General features: G+C 43.5%; 1 protein-coding gene across 1 annotated transcript in view; it reads left to right on the top strand.

The window, feature by feature from the left end:
• Window positions 1-18,935, top strand: part of LOC311053190 (LHFPL tetraspan subfamily member 4 protein-like) — a gene marked incomplete at its 5' end in the record, with an annotated part of 49,794 nt that continues 30,859 nt past the window's right edge. Inside the window, one exon of the mRNA XM_084068641.1 lies at window positions 1-418. Coding sequence (XP_083924767.1) covers window positions 1-418 — 418 coding nt within the window. The remainder of the gene's footprint in view (window positions 419-18,935) is intronic.

The raw sequence follows: 18,935 nt of genomic DNA on the forward strand, positions 1-18,935 counted from the left end.
ATGTTGCCTTCACAAGAAGCCTCCAAGATCTACCATGACAACTACATGCGTAACTCGCGGGCCATCGGCGTGCTGTGGGCCATCTTTACCATCTGCTTTGCCATCGTCAACGTGGTGGTGTTCATCCAGCCCTTCTGGATCGGCGACAGCGTGGACACGCCGCAGGTGGGCTACTTTGGCCTCTTCCACTATTGCGTGGGCGCCATCGGCTCGCCCGGGGGCGTGCACCGGGAGCTGACGTGCTCCGGCAGCTTCGCCGACTTCGCCTCCATCCCCTCCGGGGCCTTCAAGGTGGCCTCGGTGTTCATACTGCTGTCCATGGTGCTGACCCTGAGCTGCATCGCCTGCATGGCCCTCTTCTTCTTCTGCAACACTTCCACCGTCTACAAGACCTGCGCCTGGATGCAGCTGCTGTGCGGTAGGTGGGGGGAACGGGGGGGGGGGGGGGGGGGGGGGGGGGGGGGGGGGGGGGTCCCCTCAAATGTAGTTTCTTTTGTGCAAACTTTCTTTCAAACTTTTTTTGTTTTAAAAAATAGCAAGGTTTTTATGAAATGATGCCTCTGGTGGGAATTAATTTAACATCCAGTGGTTCTCAAAATCTTCATTTCAAGGACCCCCAAATTGATACATATTAGGCCGCAGACCCCCATTTGAAAAGATTGTTCTAAGGACCCCCATAAGAGTTGTATACTGTAGGTGGGAAGATAACAGTGGACATATTGATCTGGTCCATGATCTGAACTTCATTCTTACAATTCTACAACTCTTATTGATTGATTGATTGATTGATTGATGTACTTTATTTAGTAAGACATGAGAACAACAGTACATGGAAGTACAAATTCACAATACAAGGTCTACTAAACTGGAAGACTCATAAAAGCACAGAGCTTGTTTCAAATGAGTTCCCCATGCACACAAATCATGATGACATATAAGAGACAGACAGATATACACAACTACTATAGAATGTCATACAATCAGTTTACAGGTTACTGGTATGAAGGGTGAGAAATATGTACAAAAGGAGAAGGAGAGAGGGGGGGGGGTAGGGGGGTAGGTTAGGTTAGGACTTAGACAGGGGCCATTTTCCAATTGCAGCCTCCTGAAGGTGTATCTTTAGGGCTGTTTTGAAAGAGAGTAGGGTTTTACACTCCTTTACTCCTTTTGGTAGGGCGTTCCACATTTTTGATGAATAGCATGAGAACGAGTTACTTCCCTTTGTTGAGCCAAAAAAGGGTTGGACAAGGTTTGTGGAGCTGCCTCTGGTATTGTGATTGTGGACATCATTAACATTTTGGAAGTATTTTGACAAATACAGGGGGATCCCAATGTTGTGATATATCTTGAAGACCAGGCCCATAGCAAGTTGCTGTACTCTGTCCGCAACCCTAAGCCATCCAATCTTATCAAAATGATCAGGGGTTAGATGGATTTTGTAGTTGAGGCCAAGAAGTAGCCTTACTAGTTTGTTTTGGGATGTTTGGAGCCTTGTTTTTAAGGCCTTGGTGGTGTTGTGATACCATGAAGTACATGCATAATCGTAATGACCTTGTATGAGGGCCACTGCAAGAGTCTTCAGAGTCTTCTTACTGACTTTACGATCAATACTCCGCAAAAAGCGTGTTTTTTTGTGGACCGTTTTGATCGTTTTTTCAGCATTTTTGTCACCAGAGAGGTCAGCCTCCAAGATAGAGCCCAGGTAGGTAATTTCGTTTTTTCTTTTGATGATATCATCACCCGCTTTGATCGTGAAGCTCTCTGCCTTTCTGAGGTTAGGAGTGGACCCAAAGAGGATGCATTCCGTTTTGCCCAGGTGTAATGAGAGCTTGTTGTCGGAGAGCCAGATGCAGATCTTGTTGAGTTCAGAGCTGAGAGTTTTCTCAACCTGCAGCCTGTCCCTGTCCGAGACTAGCAGGGCTGAGTCATCTGCGAACAGGAACAGGTTGCAGTCGCAGGCTGACGACATGTCATTCACATATATCAGGAACAGTAAGGGTCCTAGTATACTTCCTTGGGGAACACCACAAGTCACTGGGAGGGGGGGGGACTGGGTGCCGTTTACTTCCACCACTTGCTCCCTCCCTTCCAGGTAGGATCTCATCCAGTTCACTGACGTGTCATCAAAACCTATTGCTCTGAGCTTATTGATCATAATCGGGTGATTAACGGTGTCAAAAGCCTTCTGGAGGTCCAGCATGACCATGCCGCAATATTTGCCCTTTTCAATCTCTTGTTTGATAGAGTCGTTCAAATAGAGAAGGCATGTGTCAGTGGAGTGGTTTGTTCTGAAGCCAGATTGGAATTTGTAGATTAGATTTTTCTCGGCAAGATACTTGTCGACCTGTTCATAGACTATTTTTTCCATGACTTTCGAGATGGAGCTTAGAATAGAAATAGGGCGGTAGTTGCCAGGGTCTAATTGGTTTCCTTTTTTGAACAGAGGGGTCACCCTTGCTTTTTTGAAGTCGTTGGGGACCTGTCCCTGTGTGGTGGAGAGGTTGAATATGTGGGTAATGATTGGAGCAATGGAGGCGGCTGAGTCTTTTAGAAATTTGGGGGGGATATTGTCGAGGCCTGTGGCTCTGTGTTGATGAAGAGCACTCAATTTTTTAAACACCTCTTCTGTTTTCACAGGGGAGAGTTTAAAGTCATCTTTGCAAACACCCTGTTTTTCGTAAAATGAGACAACATACTCCTCACCATATCTCCCAGAGTGTGGAGGAAGTTTTTCAACCAAATCTGAGGCTACGGTCGTGAAGAATATGTTGAGGATTTTACTCACTTCGTGTTTGGATGAAATGAGAGTGTCATTCACCTTGAGGCTTAAGTTTGAAAGCCTGGTTTTCATTTTTTTGCTGCAGCCTAGGAGGTTCTTGAGTAGCCTCCAAAGCTCTCGTGGTTTTTTTTGATTTTCCTCAATCTTGTCATCGAGGTAGCTTTTTTCTGCTAACAGGAGCATGCTATTTACCTTGTTTCTTAGCTTGTTTTTTTCCTTTTCAAGTTTAGCTACGTGGGATTCGAGACCTTTGTTAAAACATTTGGCTAGTTTGATCCTACTTTTATGAAGCTCAGAACACTTTTTGTCTCTGACTTTCATGGCAGTAAGGATGTCCGAATTCATCCATGGTACCGAGCGGGTTTTGACCCTGATGGTTTTCATGGGAGCCACACTGTCCAAAATTTGAATGAATTTGGTTTTGAAACAAAGCCAGGATTCGTCTACCTGTGTGCTGTTTAGAACGTCGGACCAATCCTGTTCCTCCAGTCTGTGATCTAAGTCCTCACTCTTATAATTTTTGAGGTCTCTGATTGTGACTGTTTTGTGGTAACCGGTCTTAGGTTTACGTTTCTTTCTGGTGCAGAAGATCATGTTGTGATCAGATATGCCACAGGTGGAAACACCACTATTTAGGATTTTTTCCTTGTCCGTTGTTAGAATGAGATCTATGGTAGTTTGAGAGGAAACACACAGCCTTGTGGGCTGAGTGATCAGCTGGTGGAGTGAATGCCGATCACAACACGCCTTGAATGACTTATACACTGACGCTTCCTTGCGGAGTATGTCAGTGTTAAAATCACCAAGAAGAATCGTCTCCGCATGGTCCACTTTAGCTAAGCATTCATCAAGTCTATCATAGAAATCAGTCTGGTTAGGAGGTCTGTATATGGTACCGACTAGCACAGGTTTGGAATGTTTAAAAATGATCTCGACCCACACAGCTTCAATGTTTTCATCCATCAGGTCTTCCCGAAGGATGCAGACATTGTCAGTATGAACATACATGCAAACACCACCCCCGTTTCTGTTCCTATCTTTCCTGAAGAGTTTGTAGTTTTCAATCTCAATCACAGAATCAGTTATCGCTTGATCAAGTTTTGTTTCAGAGAAAGTTAAAATGTCAACCTTACCATCATAAAACATCTGCTTGATTTGTGTTAGCTTGTCTCCTGCTAGAGAATTCACATTAAGATGTATCATGTGCAAGCCAACGCCAAACGATTTGATCATTTTTTCAATGGATAGGTGTTTATCCACTGAGAGATGTTTAGGAGCAGTCTCGGGGGGGGAGGGGGGTGTAGTGTCCATCAAAGCCATTGTTCCGTCGTGGGCAGCCAGCAGTGGGGGTTGGGGGGGGTTGGGGGATTGGGGAGGGTTGGGGGGTTGGGGGGGGATGGGGCGCGGAGGTCCCAGCACGGCCTCTGCTAATGGTCCCATCACGGTCTCTGCTGGGACCCTGGCCCTGGAACGAACCGTAGGTTTGTAGCGGTGCATCAAGGTCTCTGCTCCGGTGAAAACAGCTAGGTGACTCCTTGGTTCCACGTTCTCGGCTACGCTGCATCTCCCGGTTGATCGCCGTTGTGCGTCGGTGCAAGCGTCCTCGTCGACGGCTGCGGTGGATACGACGTCGGTGTTTAGGTTGATCATTTGGGTTGATTCGCCTAGTCGAGTTGGTGTGAAGCCGTTGGTGTTGTCGTCGAGGCTAGCTTCGGTAGCAACGTTGGCTAGGCTAGCTCCGGTGCTCCGGAAGTTCTTTGTTCCAGCATGGCTTTGTTGTTGTTTTGCCCCGTTGCTTGTGGCAACGTTTGCCGCTAGCCTGTTGGTTTCAGCTATGAGCCGAGCGGATTGCCTTGTGGTCACAGGGCCAGGGTTAACTTCAACGTCTCCGGAAAGTAGTAGAATTAAACAGAAGTACGTCTTCCGATTACATCTACCATTCAGGGGTTTGTTTCTTCGCTTCGGGTTGGCTGTGAGAGTCGAGTGGATCGCCGTGGTTCCATAACCTGGGTGTTTTTTCTCGGTTCCAGTAGTTAGGTAGAAGTCATTGTGTGATTCTACCTTTTCTGTCTCGTATGATTCCATATCCTTCTGGTGTATAATCCATGCGGAGTTGAGGTGTAAATCCATAATCCACAGGATGAGGATAAGGAAAGGTATGCGAGGACGCAGGACGCGAGAGCGATCGTCGATGCGACCACCCATGTCGACTGCCGGAAGTCGACCCTGATCTAACTTATAGCTGGTGAAATCATTTAAAAAGTAGGCTAAACTGTTACTCATTTTGCTGGGGACCCCCTCGAGGACCCCTGGGGTTACCCAGACCCCTCTTTGAGAACCACTGGGCTATAGGCAGTATTAGTCCTATAACTCGTATCTATAGATCTGCACAACAGCATCTTTGAAAGTTATTTTACAAGCTATAGAGTGCCTGTAAACCTCCTCAAAATCGATTTGTGGTGTATGTCGCATGACTTGTCATGGTTAATTACGACAGTAGCAAATGCTGTGACAGAATGGGGCTCAGATTGCTGCTTTAAGGCCCTGGCAGCAATGGTCTTTAATTGGTCTTCTTGAAGCACATTTCGTCCATCAATTAATCCAATTAATCCACCAAAATCGATATTCAACAGTCTATTGTTATGATTGATCATCGGGAAACGTACAACTTTCTGTTGTATGTTTCCATTTCGTTGTTCAACCAAAACTCACGATTCACTGCCGACAGTGAAGCAATAGCTACTAATAGGTTTTGTTGAGCAAAATGAGATACATGGACCTGTCACGACACAGCATTCTAGGGACAGGCAGTTCGGTTTTCTAAAGAGAGTGGCGGGGGTCGCTTGTGTTTATGCTGATCAAATGCAAATTTTATTCATTCATTCACTCATTTCAGCCCATCATATAGGCCACAGTGTAGTGGGGGTTGTCAATGCCATCTTGCTATTTTGAGGGAGAAATCCGGGTTGATTGGATTACTGTATCCAGGCAGGTGAGCTTTGTGTGATAGATGTTTGAATAGATTAACGTTTGCAGCGATGACACGGATCAGGTTCTTTTCATATCGTCAGATTCGTCACTGTCACGTCGAAACCTTGTGTGTCCAAAACTGTTCAAAAAATTTAGAAAAAGCCCCCCCTGTGTTTCAATGGATCCAATGTAGTCATTATTTAGTCACAAGATCTTGTTAATACTTTTCATTGGCTCAATATTTATAAAACCGACGCACGCCACATTCACTTTTACTTTCAACATTTTGGGGAAATAACGGTTATTGTTGCTACTTTTGTGTGACACTGTGGTATGACGAAGAAGGGCATTCATTTACGAAAAAACATAAAAATGAAAGATGGAGATTACAAGGTTTCTGCCCGACAGCAACGATATACAGTTAGATAAGAGGTGATGCTGGAGAAAAGCCAGCATCAATTAAGCACAAGAGAACTAGAGGATAGATATATATAGTGAAATATATTTCACATGGGTTATTGAAGGTTATTATTATCATGTCAATAACTGCATTATTGTGATATTAATGTCTTGAAGAAGGTCCCCGCACTCTTGCACAGATCTGAGTGTGCGGATGCGGTTGAGATCAACAATTCCTTCTGACAAGAGTGCATACACTCAAAGATGCTGCTGTGAGTGACGTGAATGAGGCACTAACTTTGCTAACACACACATTAACCAAGGTGTTGCTGACCACTTGAACCCCAGCATTCCTATTCTGCCGGGTAACAATATCAAAAATAGCAGATCTACATGCTCACAACGCATCTTGTTGTGACGCTTTGTGAGCTTGTAGAGCGTGTGCAACTCAGGTCTGTTTTACGTATAGAGGGTCTAAGTGGTTAAGATGGATATAGTGTTTGGTTCTTAAATGTTTAATTCAAATGAATAAATAGGGCCTTTTACATGTCGAAACTCTCTCAATCATTATGTATCCATAACTTATAGGCTCCCCATTTGTGAGGCATGGTTTTATTTCTTGCTGATGTAATCATGGAATTGAACTAGCGTATGTACATGTGCATAAAATCTTTATTGTTGTGGAAAATGTTTTCAGTAGCTGCCACCTAACTTTGTGTAAACAACTTCACAGTATACAGCAGATTAGGTACTGTAGGTACAGTTCAAATCTGAAATCATAGGGAAATCACAGGGATCACAGCGGTGGCGCAGCCAGTACGCTAGTATAGGCTGGGCCTAGGCAGGAGCGGGTGGGCACGCGCGCACGCGCGCAGCTTGCGTGCATGTGTCCCCGACCCTCGCGCGCAAAAATGTGCGGATATTGGGCGTTTTTGGGCGTTTTTTGGTTACTTTATTTCGGTTTTAGGGTTAGGTTTAGGTTAGGGTTATGTTATTCAATTCTTATTTTTGCCTGATTTTACCGATTTTTTATAAAAAAAAATATTATAAAAAAATGTAAAAAAAAAAAAAATCCTACATTTTTTTTTTGTTGGCAAAATCGATTGGTTGGGCCAGCTTTCTATGTGGGTGGGCCACGTCCCACCCAGGCCCACCCATGGCTGCGCCCCTGGATCACAGGGATATTTAGAGATCCATGTGAGAAAAGCTTCACTCTACTGTATTCTGGGCATGTCATAATACACAGACATTTGGCAAAAATAGGCAAACATTTGGCAAAGAAATACAGATCTACAAGCTCACGATGTGTCACAATGCAACACATTGTGAGCTTGTAGATCAGCTATTTTCGCAATTTGATGTACATTTAAGTGGTTAATTTCCCCATGCCAATGCAGAAATCCCAAACCATTATAGAAGTGGTTCTCAAAGTGGGGTACGGGGACCCCCAGGGGTCCTTGAGAGTGTTCCAGGGGTTCCCCAGCTAATTATTCATAGTTAGGGACCAAATTGCGACCCTTACTGGTCTGTAACTCTGAGAGCGTACATATGGAACCAAATGGAACCGTGTACGCTCTCAGAGTTATGGGGGGCTCTGGCCTAAAGGAAACTGGAGGTCCTTGAAATTAAAACGTTTTGGCCTGGGTTCGAATACCGAACCGGATGGCCTTTGCCCCTGAAAAGAAGTTGTCACTACACACCCCCGTTTTTCCCTTCAACAGACATCCATATACATGAGAACAAAAGAATGTGTGTTGAAGAAGTTGTCAGACTCATTATGAGGCGAAAGGTGATTTGAAGAGGTCCTTGACCAGTTGCTCAAATTAATTAGCATCATAAAAGCAGTGATCATCAAAATAATTCAGCATTTTAAATGCCCTTCTTTGTCCCTCTTATTGCCCTGGGAATCCCCTGAAAATTTACTGTCTTGGCGATGGTAGGACATTTGAAGTTTTGAAATGGCACATCTGTATATATATTTTTTAAATCAATTTTTTCATTTTTTTTTTCAAAATCGATTGGTTGGGCCAGCTTTCTATGTGGGTGGGCCACGGCCCACCCAGGCCCACCCATGGCTGCGCCCCTGACATACGGTGTAGTAGAACAACAGTTTAAGTCCACAGCGAACAGATGTATCCCATAGGAGGGACCACGCTGACCCATGTGGACCAGAAGTTGCCTCTGTGCATACTGGAAGGTTACAGAATGTGCATGAATTTATTCTCAAAGATGCCAGCCGCTGTATCCTATCTCTGTTCTTTAGGAGCCGATCGGTGTGTGATAAATAGGCCAGGCAGAATAAGCGTGGGTGTAAGATCTCTTTAATGAAACAAGTCAGCATACTGAATGAGAGAGTAGAGAGCGAGAGAGTGATCAGCACTTTTTTCTCCTTCCATATTGTTGTTTTTTTGTGTTCTGTGTTGTGCAGAGTGGGTTGGAGGGCGTTTGGTGCTCTGTAATCAGCAGAAAAACACAAAACAGAGACTGGCAGTAGGCATTATGTTGTGCTGATGTCTCCATGCAATTCTTCATGACTTAACAGGAATTGAATCTCTCACACAGAAAGCCATTAATCAAGTAAGACAAATAAAGTAATCCACAACGCAGCCGTTTTCACTGCGTCGACAATGTTAGCAATTAGAGAAGAAACCGCCTGACCTTCATAGACATAGAGAAGAAAAGTGGAAAACTTTTCATGTGATATTGTAAAAATGTTACTCAAATCGGTTTTGTTTGGAAGGCACGAATGATAACCCCCTCAATTCATGAGGATTCAATTGTCTATTGCAGGGGTCTTCAACAGGGGGTCCGGGACCCCTAGGGGGTCCTCAGAGTTTCTACGGGGGGGCCGCCAAATCTTTGTGTGATATGATTTTTTTTTTACATTAACCACTTGAACCCTAGCATCCCTTTTCTGAGGAGAACTTTAGCCAAAAATAGCCGATCTACAAGCTCACAACGCCTCGCACTGCGAGGCATTGTGAGCTTGTGGATCTGCTATTTTTGGCAAAGAGGTATAGGTGTAGAGGGAAAAAAGTGCAGACCAAGTAAAAACAAAGTTTAATCTGAAACACAATTTTATACAATATAGAGGGGATCCCCGCTTCATCTCACTCTCAGGTAGGGGGTCCTTGGCCTGAAAAACGTTGAAGACCCCTGGTCTATTGCTTATGTTTATTATGTTGGAGACTAGAGTCTAAAAAGCGACTCTGTTGCTTTTAGGAGAGACAGACTCTCAGATGGTATGGATACGTTGTGCGGAAGGAAGCAAAAAACTAGGTAAAAAGTATTTTTGATGAACGACAAGACCCATTGGCCGACCAAAGAAGGGCTCAGCAGCATCGACCAGGAGGTGGCCCTGGATCGTTCCCAGTGGAAGAAAGCCATATAATAACGGGATTCAGTCCAAACCAGCAGCGTCTGGAAAGATAACTTTAAACGGATGATGACTACAGCATACTGCCCCATATCTCATCTCACCTTCGACAGTCAGGTCATCCCCCTCTCCTCCTCAGTCACAAATTTAGGTGTTAAATTCGACCCTCACCTGACTTTCAATGACCATATAAAACATCTGTGCAGAACTGCATTCTATCATCTCAAAAACATCTCCAAACTCCGCCCCCTTCTAACCCTGTCAGATGCAGAGAAACTTGTCCATGCCTTTATCTCCTCTAGACTGGACTACTGCAACGCACTCTTCATTGGGATTCCTGGCAAAAGTATTCAAAAGCTGCAATACATCCAAAACAGCGCTGCCAGGGTCCTAATGAGAGTGCGTAAGCATGACCACATAACACCGGTCCTATTTTCACTGCACTGGCTCCCCGTGTCAGCTAGGATCGACTACAAGGTCCTGCTGATCACCCACAACTGCATAAATGGACATGCCCCTCCCTACCTACAGAAATTAATTAGGCCCCCACAAAATTCCACCCGCACCCTCAGATCTACCAGCAGATTCCTCCTCGATGTCCCTGGTACAAATCTACGTACTATGGGTGACCGGGCCTTCTGCTCGGCAGCGCCGCGCCTATGGAACAGCCTTCCTATTGACCTGAGAGCACCACAGACCCTGGACTCTTTTAAAATAGGCCTGAAAACGTTTTTGTTTCAGAGGGCATTTTCATGTTGAATTGTTGTTTAGTCATATCTGTTTTTAAACCGTGCTTTTTAACTTTATATGATTGATGATGTTTTACCTTGTGGCACTTTGAGATTCCTTGTGAATGAAAAGCGCATTACAAATAAAATGTATTATTATTATTATTATTATACTGTACGTTATACTGTGCCATATTTGCATGTATTATACTGCACCATAGTTTAGTGCAGTGTTGAGTTGTATAGTGCAGAGGTTCTCAACATTTTCAGGCCACGACCCCTCAAAATAATCATATTTGAACTGGGGACCCCCCACCCTGACAAGCTCTTGGAATTGTAGGACAGGCATTCAATTTTATTTGACGTGACAATGTTTTACTTTCAACGCAGTAATGGTATTATTGATTTATTTTCATTTTAGCGGTATTAAAAGGTCTTAAATCGTCACTTTAAAATGTGCAGAGACCCTGTACACTTTGTTTGTTTACTGTTGAGTGAGAAAACAATGTTGCACATTAAAGCAAATCGCGTGCCGCGATCATCCGTTCCATAGTTGTGGGCAGTTGAATGTAGGTTGTTTTTGCCAAAAAGCAACAGAAACAGAGAAAAAGCATTTTTTCCAAATCGAATAACAAGGAAGTGAACAGGCTGTTTTTTTTGCGATCACGTGGGAGTCAAATGGTGACTCATAGGTTAGCGAACAGCGCCATCTAGTGGAACCAGGGACCCTTAGGGTTCATTGAGGGGGTTCCAAATGGACCTGTACAGGTCTGTAACTCTGATGGCACAAATTAAAACATTTGAGAACCACTGGTGTAAATGTACTGGTTATGTATTGTATTGTGTAGTGTACTGTAGCGTGGTGGAAAGAGTAGAATATCCTACTCTAATAGAAGTAATGTTACTTGAACTTAAATATTCAGGTAGTAGAAACATTCTTGTACTGCAGTAGGGGTGGGCTGTTTCCGCGGTCTTGGCGGAGGGTCGAACGCTGCCCAGCACCTTGGAGATGAGCGTTTAACCCATTAAGACCGGGAAAGCTAACCATTATTTTATACTTTGGCTATTCAAAAATAACAGATATACAAGCTCATATCACGGCACAGAGTGCTGCGCTATGAGCTTGTCGATCTGCTGTTTTTGAAAAATCTTGAAAATGTGTGCAAATCTTTGAATATATATATATATATATATATATATATATATATATATATATATATATATTTGAAGTGAACATTTTTAACTCATATTTGCTTCTGGGGGGTCCCTGGAACAAAATATTTGGAGATGGGGGTCCGTGGCCAAATACATATCATTTTGGGGGTCCTTATGAAAAAGATTGAGAACCACTGATAATATAGCAATATAAGTTTTTTTTTCAGAAAACTGTTAGGATTTAGAAGACATTCGTAGAATCCCCAGAAGCAAAGATTTGAGTTATAAAAAAAATGGCTTTAAACAAAAAAAGAAAAAATCAAAGATTTGCAAAAGAGTTCTCGATTTAAAAAAAGAATGGCAGATCTACAAGCTTTACACAGATACGTTCCCGGTCTTAATGGATTAATCATCATGTGCTCTGCCAGGCTGGTGGCAGCAGCAGGTCTCCTGGCTCAGCACGCTGATGGACGGCCTCACCTGTTGTACTAGAACGTCATTGGATGGCACTGGAACTCATTAGTGGAAAAGCACAGGAAAATGACCTTGGGTTTCTTTCCTTTTTTTCATTTCTTCTTTGCGGTATTCAGATTTTTTACTTAATCCTCACTTCACCCATTTTCAACTGATTGATTTATTGATGTCTTTATTGATCATGAAATAAAATAAATGTCACATACAGATCTGTAACAAACATCATAATCAACAGGATAACGCAAAAAAAAATGTACAGCTGGTTTCAATTGCGGTCTTAGCTTCATATAATTGGTCCTCATTAATGCTCATTATATGATGGTACCTGCAGGGAGCTGAAGAACACCCCCTCACTTAGCTGAAAAACAGATGTATATTGACTGTTGTGTTGGACAAAACAAGCTAACTTTCTGTCAATACATTCTGTGCAGTGATTATTTTTCTATGTGTTCGAGTTTGGAGGGGCTTGTTGTAAATCACTCAATGTCCTGCGTACACCAGCTGTTTCGAAATTAGCACATATGCAGGAGGCAGAAGGATGTTGTGTTATTGAAAACAGGTGTTTCCAAACTCGAACACATGAAAGAATTTGCACTGCACAGATTTTATTGACAGAACGGTGGATTTTTATGAAACAAAGACTTGACAAAGACAAAGATGATAATCCAAGTGGTCCGTACAGGTGCGATATTGGAAAGTTTATTGTCGTTTAATACAATCAGATTTTTCTGTTTCTTGAATGGGCTGTCAATGGAGGGCATTCCAACTTAGATGCAGATAGCATTTATATCATCTAAGTTGCTTGCGGCTAAGCAGCGAAAAACGTTGGGTGTTGCTTCCTCATGTCGCTGGTTTCCATTGAAAATCAATTGTAGACTGTAGCTTTGAATCTGCCAGTGTGAACACAGCATACCTCTGTGAACTGTGGAGGGCTGTGGACAGTTCTGAAACCTGCTTACCAGTGACATCATCGATAGGCAGGTTTGGTCTTTTCAAACAAGATTTCAAACCCACCCATTTCAAGTCTTGCTCAAGGTGAAATCTCACTCTGAAATCTCTCAAGAGTTGAGTTGTTGCAGGAAGGAGAATGGTTGTGTGACCAAGAGTCAGAAAGAGGAGTTTGAAGTGTACACACAGGAACTATTTGAAAAAAATATATTTCCAGGATCATGGCTGAATATTTACCTCATTTCAAGAATAGAACAGTTAGTAAAAGAAGTCCTTTTGCACACCTACTTTATAGGACAGGTGCGTAGGAGAAGACAGCCAGCGCATAGACAGTTGCTTGTGCAAATACCACAAGGTGGTATTTGTATGGGATGTCCTCCTCCGTAGTAACTGGTTGGGTGGCTCCATGATTGGACCTCGCCCCTCTGAGTTCTATACCTATGTGTCTGTCTATTAGTTGACTCAGATAGCATATTTTCTGCATTACTTAGTTTCTGTAAGTGAAGACCGAGTGTGGATTCCTTTTTTGTCTATGCGAAGAATACAGAATCTTTAAAAAGATTTTTATGTTACATGTTCTATTCCTCTCCTTTTTAACCTGTCATTCAGACACTTGGTAAACCTGTGTCCCATAATCTCTACTGCTGAAGACATTCTCCTCTGCAGAAGCAATGTTCTTCACATTCTCCCTCTGGGTTCAAACGCTTTCTCCTTTTAGCCAGTTAAACCCTCTAGACTTCGTAAACTGGACCTGAGTTAGCACTTTACTTGGGGCTCTTTTTTCACTCAAATCTTTGCGTAGACAAGCTTGCGACGTGAGCTTGTAGATCAGCTATGTTTGGCCAATGTTCCCCCGAGAATAGGGGGGCGTTGGGGTTCAAGTGGTTAAAGATTCCTTCAAGAAAAGAAAGAAAAAAACGTAAAGGAAACCTTTGCCAGACATTACATCCATTTACACCCCCTTGTCTGCCTTCCCTTTCAAAGTGCTGAACACAACATTAATGTATTTGCTGAGCAGGTAAGATAAAGCACAAGTCAGCAGTTAATACCCATACCCTTTAAAGTCCCAGTCAGTGATCCAAACACAAGCAGATGGGTTACCCAACCAAAAAATAAAAATAAATAAACAACAGGTGATGTGTTTTGTGAATAGATAGAATGAATGACACTAGAGACCAATGATTCTTAAACTTTTTCATGTCAAGGACCCCCAAATTGATATTTATATTGCTGCGGACCGCCATCAAAAAATATGTTGTGCCAGGGACCATACACAAGATTTGTGTTTAAAACGAATATTTAAAAAATGTCAAAATGTTTTCATGATTTTAAAAGAAATAGCAGATCTACAAGCTACAGCGCAATGTGACGTGCTGTGAGATCTGATATTTTCAAAAATCCGATGTATTTTTTAAGTGGTTAAACTGATTTTGATGCTATATTAACTGGGGACCCCCTGGAACCCCCTCAAGGACCCTTCGGGGTCTCAGGACAGGACCCCCTTTTGAGAACCACTGCACTAGACAACGGATACATGTTTTTTAAAAGAGGCTTTAACACTTGTCTGTGCTTCGCCCCGGGGCTAAGGTGAGCAAGGACTTAGCCCTAGGCTAAGTACAGTGTGAATGAACGTAAACGGTACAGTATTTGCTGTATTTTGGTTTGTTTACAGTACACTGGCAATGTTTGTAGACATCAGGTTAAAACAGACATATTTAGGTGGATTGATTGGGAATTTTAAAGAGCTATTTTAAATGTCCTTTAGAGGAGCACTTCACCCGTGTTCAACCTTATCTTACAATTAGTCCACACTAATGCTCATTATAAAATGGCACCATTTCCATTTACTCACAGAGTGGCTGAGAGCCTCTGCCTGAACACCAAAAGCCTAATATCTCTTCCAAAAGAAAGAAATAAAGAAAGAAAGAAAGAACAAGGACAGTACACTGAAAATATTCCACAGCAATTTACTGGGCTAAAAACCAACATAACAGTCACCTATATACTGTAGATGTAGGTGACCGGGAGTCCTAGATACAGACAAATCAGACACCATATGTACGTATGTCTGGCATTGCACAGTGGCATACCACAGTGGCATGGCACAGTGACACGGCATATGCCAAATTGATCCAGGGTCCAATATCAAGGACCTATAGCCTACCAGCTACATGGTAAAATCAGGAGTCCTTTCAGCACTATATCATACTGCATTTGCACCTTAGCTCTGACCAAGAGGAACCTATTAGGGCCATATTCAAGACCACCTAAAGCGAGACCATGTCAACACCAACTTTTTAATGCTAATTGAGACCATGCCTAAATAATAGCTTTTCAAAGGTTTTCAAGTAAAATAAGAGAAGGCAATATTTTTATTTTGATCATCGTGGTGACATCTGGAGAGACAGAGGACGGCCGCTGAGACGGCGACCCGGAGTTGAGAGGGTTGGCAGCCCGAACCACTTCTTCCGTGAGGAAGAACCTAAAAGCTACAGACTGTGGTAAAACCAGCAAGGGCCGGGTTTTTCAAAGAGATGCTGCGTAGGGACTGTGTGCGGTCCTTACGAAGGGTCTTACGTGCGGGAGCCTCTCTCCACACAGGCTACACAGTACCTTAGCAGGCACATAAGAGCCGGGTTTTCCTAAAGCGATTTCAGGTCGCGCGTAGCCTACGCAGCTTGCGTAAGAGCCTCCTACATAGCTGAGACCCGGCCAAACCTACGCTCTACCCTCATTAGTAGCAGCTGATTGTGCGTTACGTGCTATCTAAACTGGCTTTGGGAAACAGCACCGTCTTAGGTTCTCAAGAGCACGGCGTTACGTGTCGTACTCCTGGGAGGGGCTTCGTAGCCTACGTAGTGCTTTTCAGGTTGTAATTTCAGGTCGTGCGTAGCCTGTTACGAGCGCCTGGGGCTACGCACGACCTGAAATCGCTTTGGGAAACCCGACCAAAGAGGGTTTAAAAGTCCATCAAGGCAGAATGAGATGTTTACTGCCCAGCGGCAACGACGACACAACGCACAGAAGTCACTTCTGGTCAGACGCAGTCACGCAGGAGGAGCCAGGCCCGGAGGTGACCCACAGTGCTCAGAGCCTCCTAGTGTCGCCAACACCCGCTGCTAACAGCTCACCTGCCACCCTAAGCCCCCCAAGAGACAGTGGTGGCAGTAGCATGCCACTTAGACACAGGCCGGGGTCTGATCAGCCTCGGTCGGGTCGCCGGACTCGAGACCAAGACTGCACTGTCTTGAGTATTACAGCCTGCAGTGGTTATTTTTCTGCCTTGGACTCCATGGTGTGGACCAACAGTTTTCCAGCCGTAGGTCAAACACTTGACAAACAAGTGATGCATGGGTGTGCGTTAGGACTTAACTACACAATAATTAGGCCAGCGTTTTCCTCAAGTGCACAGCGAGCATAGGTAAGCAGGGGGGTAAATGTGGGCCATTTAGCAGCCAACAACTTTCTGCCGACAGGACAACTCCTACAGTATACGTTATCTTCACCCAGTTCTGTCAAACCTTTACAGGAAACCTGAGTAATGGGGTCATTTCTTCACACTTAGGTTATGGACAAAGCAACACTTTTCTTCCGGAAAAGAAAAGCTAAGAAAAGAACAAAACAGGACATGGGTCAAGGCTTTACTCAAAAAAGCGTCTCAGAGATTGAGTCTTATTGCTCTCCACCACTCTGACATCGGCAGCGGTAAGTGTTGGAAAGCGCCTGTTGCCGGAAATCTGCTGTTGAATGGGCGGTGGGTACAGCTGTCGTGTCGGGTCACAAGTTGTTGAAAAAGACATCAAGCCATGGGATATTTTAGCACCATAGTAGCCGTCTGTCGGTGTCGGCTCTCAGGTGCATTCAGCAACTTTTTTTCCCACACCTTCCAACCCACCGATCTCCCGAGTCCCGACTTCATTTGACTGCCAGTCTGTAGTAATCTGTAGTAGTCTCTAGTCTGTGTGGTGGAGAGCTGTCTTTAGGGGTTGTGTACACAGAAAGCTCTTTGGATATCATGTCCAGACCGCTTCTCATGTTTACACATGCATACAAAGAGACACCTCCACTCAACGTTTGACACTGGTGGGCATGTCGCACCAAACCTCTTATATTGCACCTCTTATACTGTAGCTCATCGTTTTTTCCAATCAGGAAACGCTGATTAGAAGTATAATATTTCCAGGGGGTGTATGGTATACCCTTTCTTCCCACTAGACTATTTCTGTATCAGGGTCCCACATATTGAAAAGGTTGGGCTGCGTGCATTTTCAGAGCATGGTTATTTTAACGATCAATCAATCGATTGTGTTCCGGCTTGGATCAATGGAACTAAGATATTATAATTATTCCGGGTTTTTTTTCACGGCAAATCGAACTGAACAAGACAGCAACTACCGTATATGAATAGTTTTGATGCAAAATACTTTCAGCCCATTTCCGTGTTGTTTATTCATGTGTGAAGACCGTAACTCAGAGAGTGGAACAAATGGAACCAAATGCACCCCATTTGGTTCCATTTGTCCACTCTCAGAGTTAAATTAGCGCTGAGGATTTTGCAGTGTAAGTGTTCTCCTCTCTCCTCTCCATCAAGTCATCCATCCGTTCCCTGGTCTGTTGCAATATTAAACAGAACTAAGCAGGACAGCATGCCACCATGCAAGAGACAAGATGTCCTGAGAGGAATGACCTTTTTGGAATGAAAATTGTACTTGAGTAAAGGTACAAACGTATTGGCATCAACATATACTTAATACTATATTTAACATAGTACTTATATATGGTACTATACTTAACATAGTACTTATATATTTAGACTTAGATAAGACAAGTTGTGAGCTTGTAGATTGGTAGATTTAGAGAGAGCTTGTAGATTGGCAAGTATAAAGTAAAAACAATCAAACTAAGAAATGTTCTCTCTCTCTCTCTCTCTCTCTCTCTCTCTCTCTCTCTCTCTCTCTCTCTCTCTCTCTCTCTCTCTTCTCTCTCTCTCTCTCTCTCTCTCTCTCTCTCTCTCTCTCTCTCTCTCTCTCTCTCCCCTCCCTCTCCTGAGTCTCCTCACTCCTCAGCCCTCACGGCTAATGTGGAGAGAGTAGTGCTTTTGTATGTGTTTGTATACATGGACATTATGTGACATGATAGACACAGAATGAAGGAGAGACAACAACAAAAAATGTGAAATAGAGAAGAAGAAGCAGAAGACATGGAAGTGAGGAACAAATACACACAATGCCAGGGGTTCTCAACTTTCAAGGAGGATCCCATTTGATATGCATAAGGCCAAACCTTTTTCATGTCAAGCACGCCCAAACATCTCAAGGACCCCTGGGGAACCACTGCATTAGGGCAATCATTTGATATGATTTATGTTTTATCTCTGCAACCCCAATATACTTGATTTAAAGGTGCATTAAGTGAGATTTTTGTTAAATTAAGTGTTGAATGGCTCCACATTCTGGTAGTACTGTCACCATTGCTATAGAGTGTTTGTTCAGTAACAGGGGTCTCCCCAGTTCCTTAGTAAACAGAAAATACACTTTCAGGTTGGGATACCAATTGCATCCAATCAGGAGAGCTGGATGCAAAATTGAAGCTGATAAATGGGTACTCTTACTAAAGAGCTTGAGATACGGGGAGACCCCTGTTACTGAGCAAACACTCTGACTTCTATCAGAATATAGAGCTTTAAACCTTCAACCAAAAACTTTTTTTTTGGTTTTGTTTGATATAACAAAGAATTATTGTGCATACTTCCTTTAACTCTGAGAGTGTACAAATGGAAACTATGGACGGGTATCAACCCTCGGAGTTACAGACCCGTAAGGGTCCATTTGGTTCTATTTCTACATCTCAGAGGTACAGACCCATAAGGGTCCATTTCATTCAATTTGTAAACTCTCAGAGTTACAGACCCGTGTAAGGATCCATTTGGTTCCATTTGCACACTGTCTGAGTTACTGACCCGTAAGGGTCCCTTACCATTAAGAGCCCATTCTGTACAGTATTTTGGGTGCACTTCTGTGGGGGGCAGCCCATTAGTCCAACAGTCCATTATTCTGACATCTCAATATAGTCTGGAAAATGTTAGGTTAGTGTGAGGTTGGAGTTA

Source organism: Gymnoscopelus microlampas, assembly GCF_963454915.1.
Source record: "Gymnoscopelus microlampas genome assembly, chromosome: 10".
Taxonomy (NCBI): Eukaryota; Metazoa; Chordata; class Actinopteri; order Myctophiformes; family Myctophidae; genus Gymnoscopelus; species Gymnoscopelus microlampas.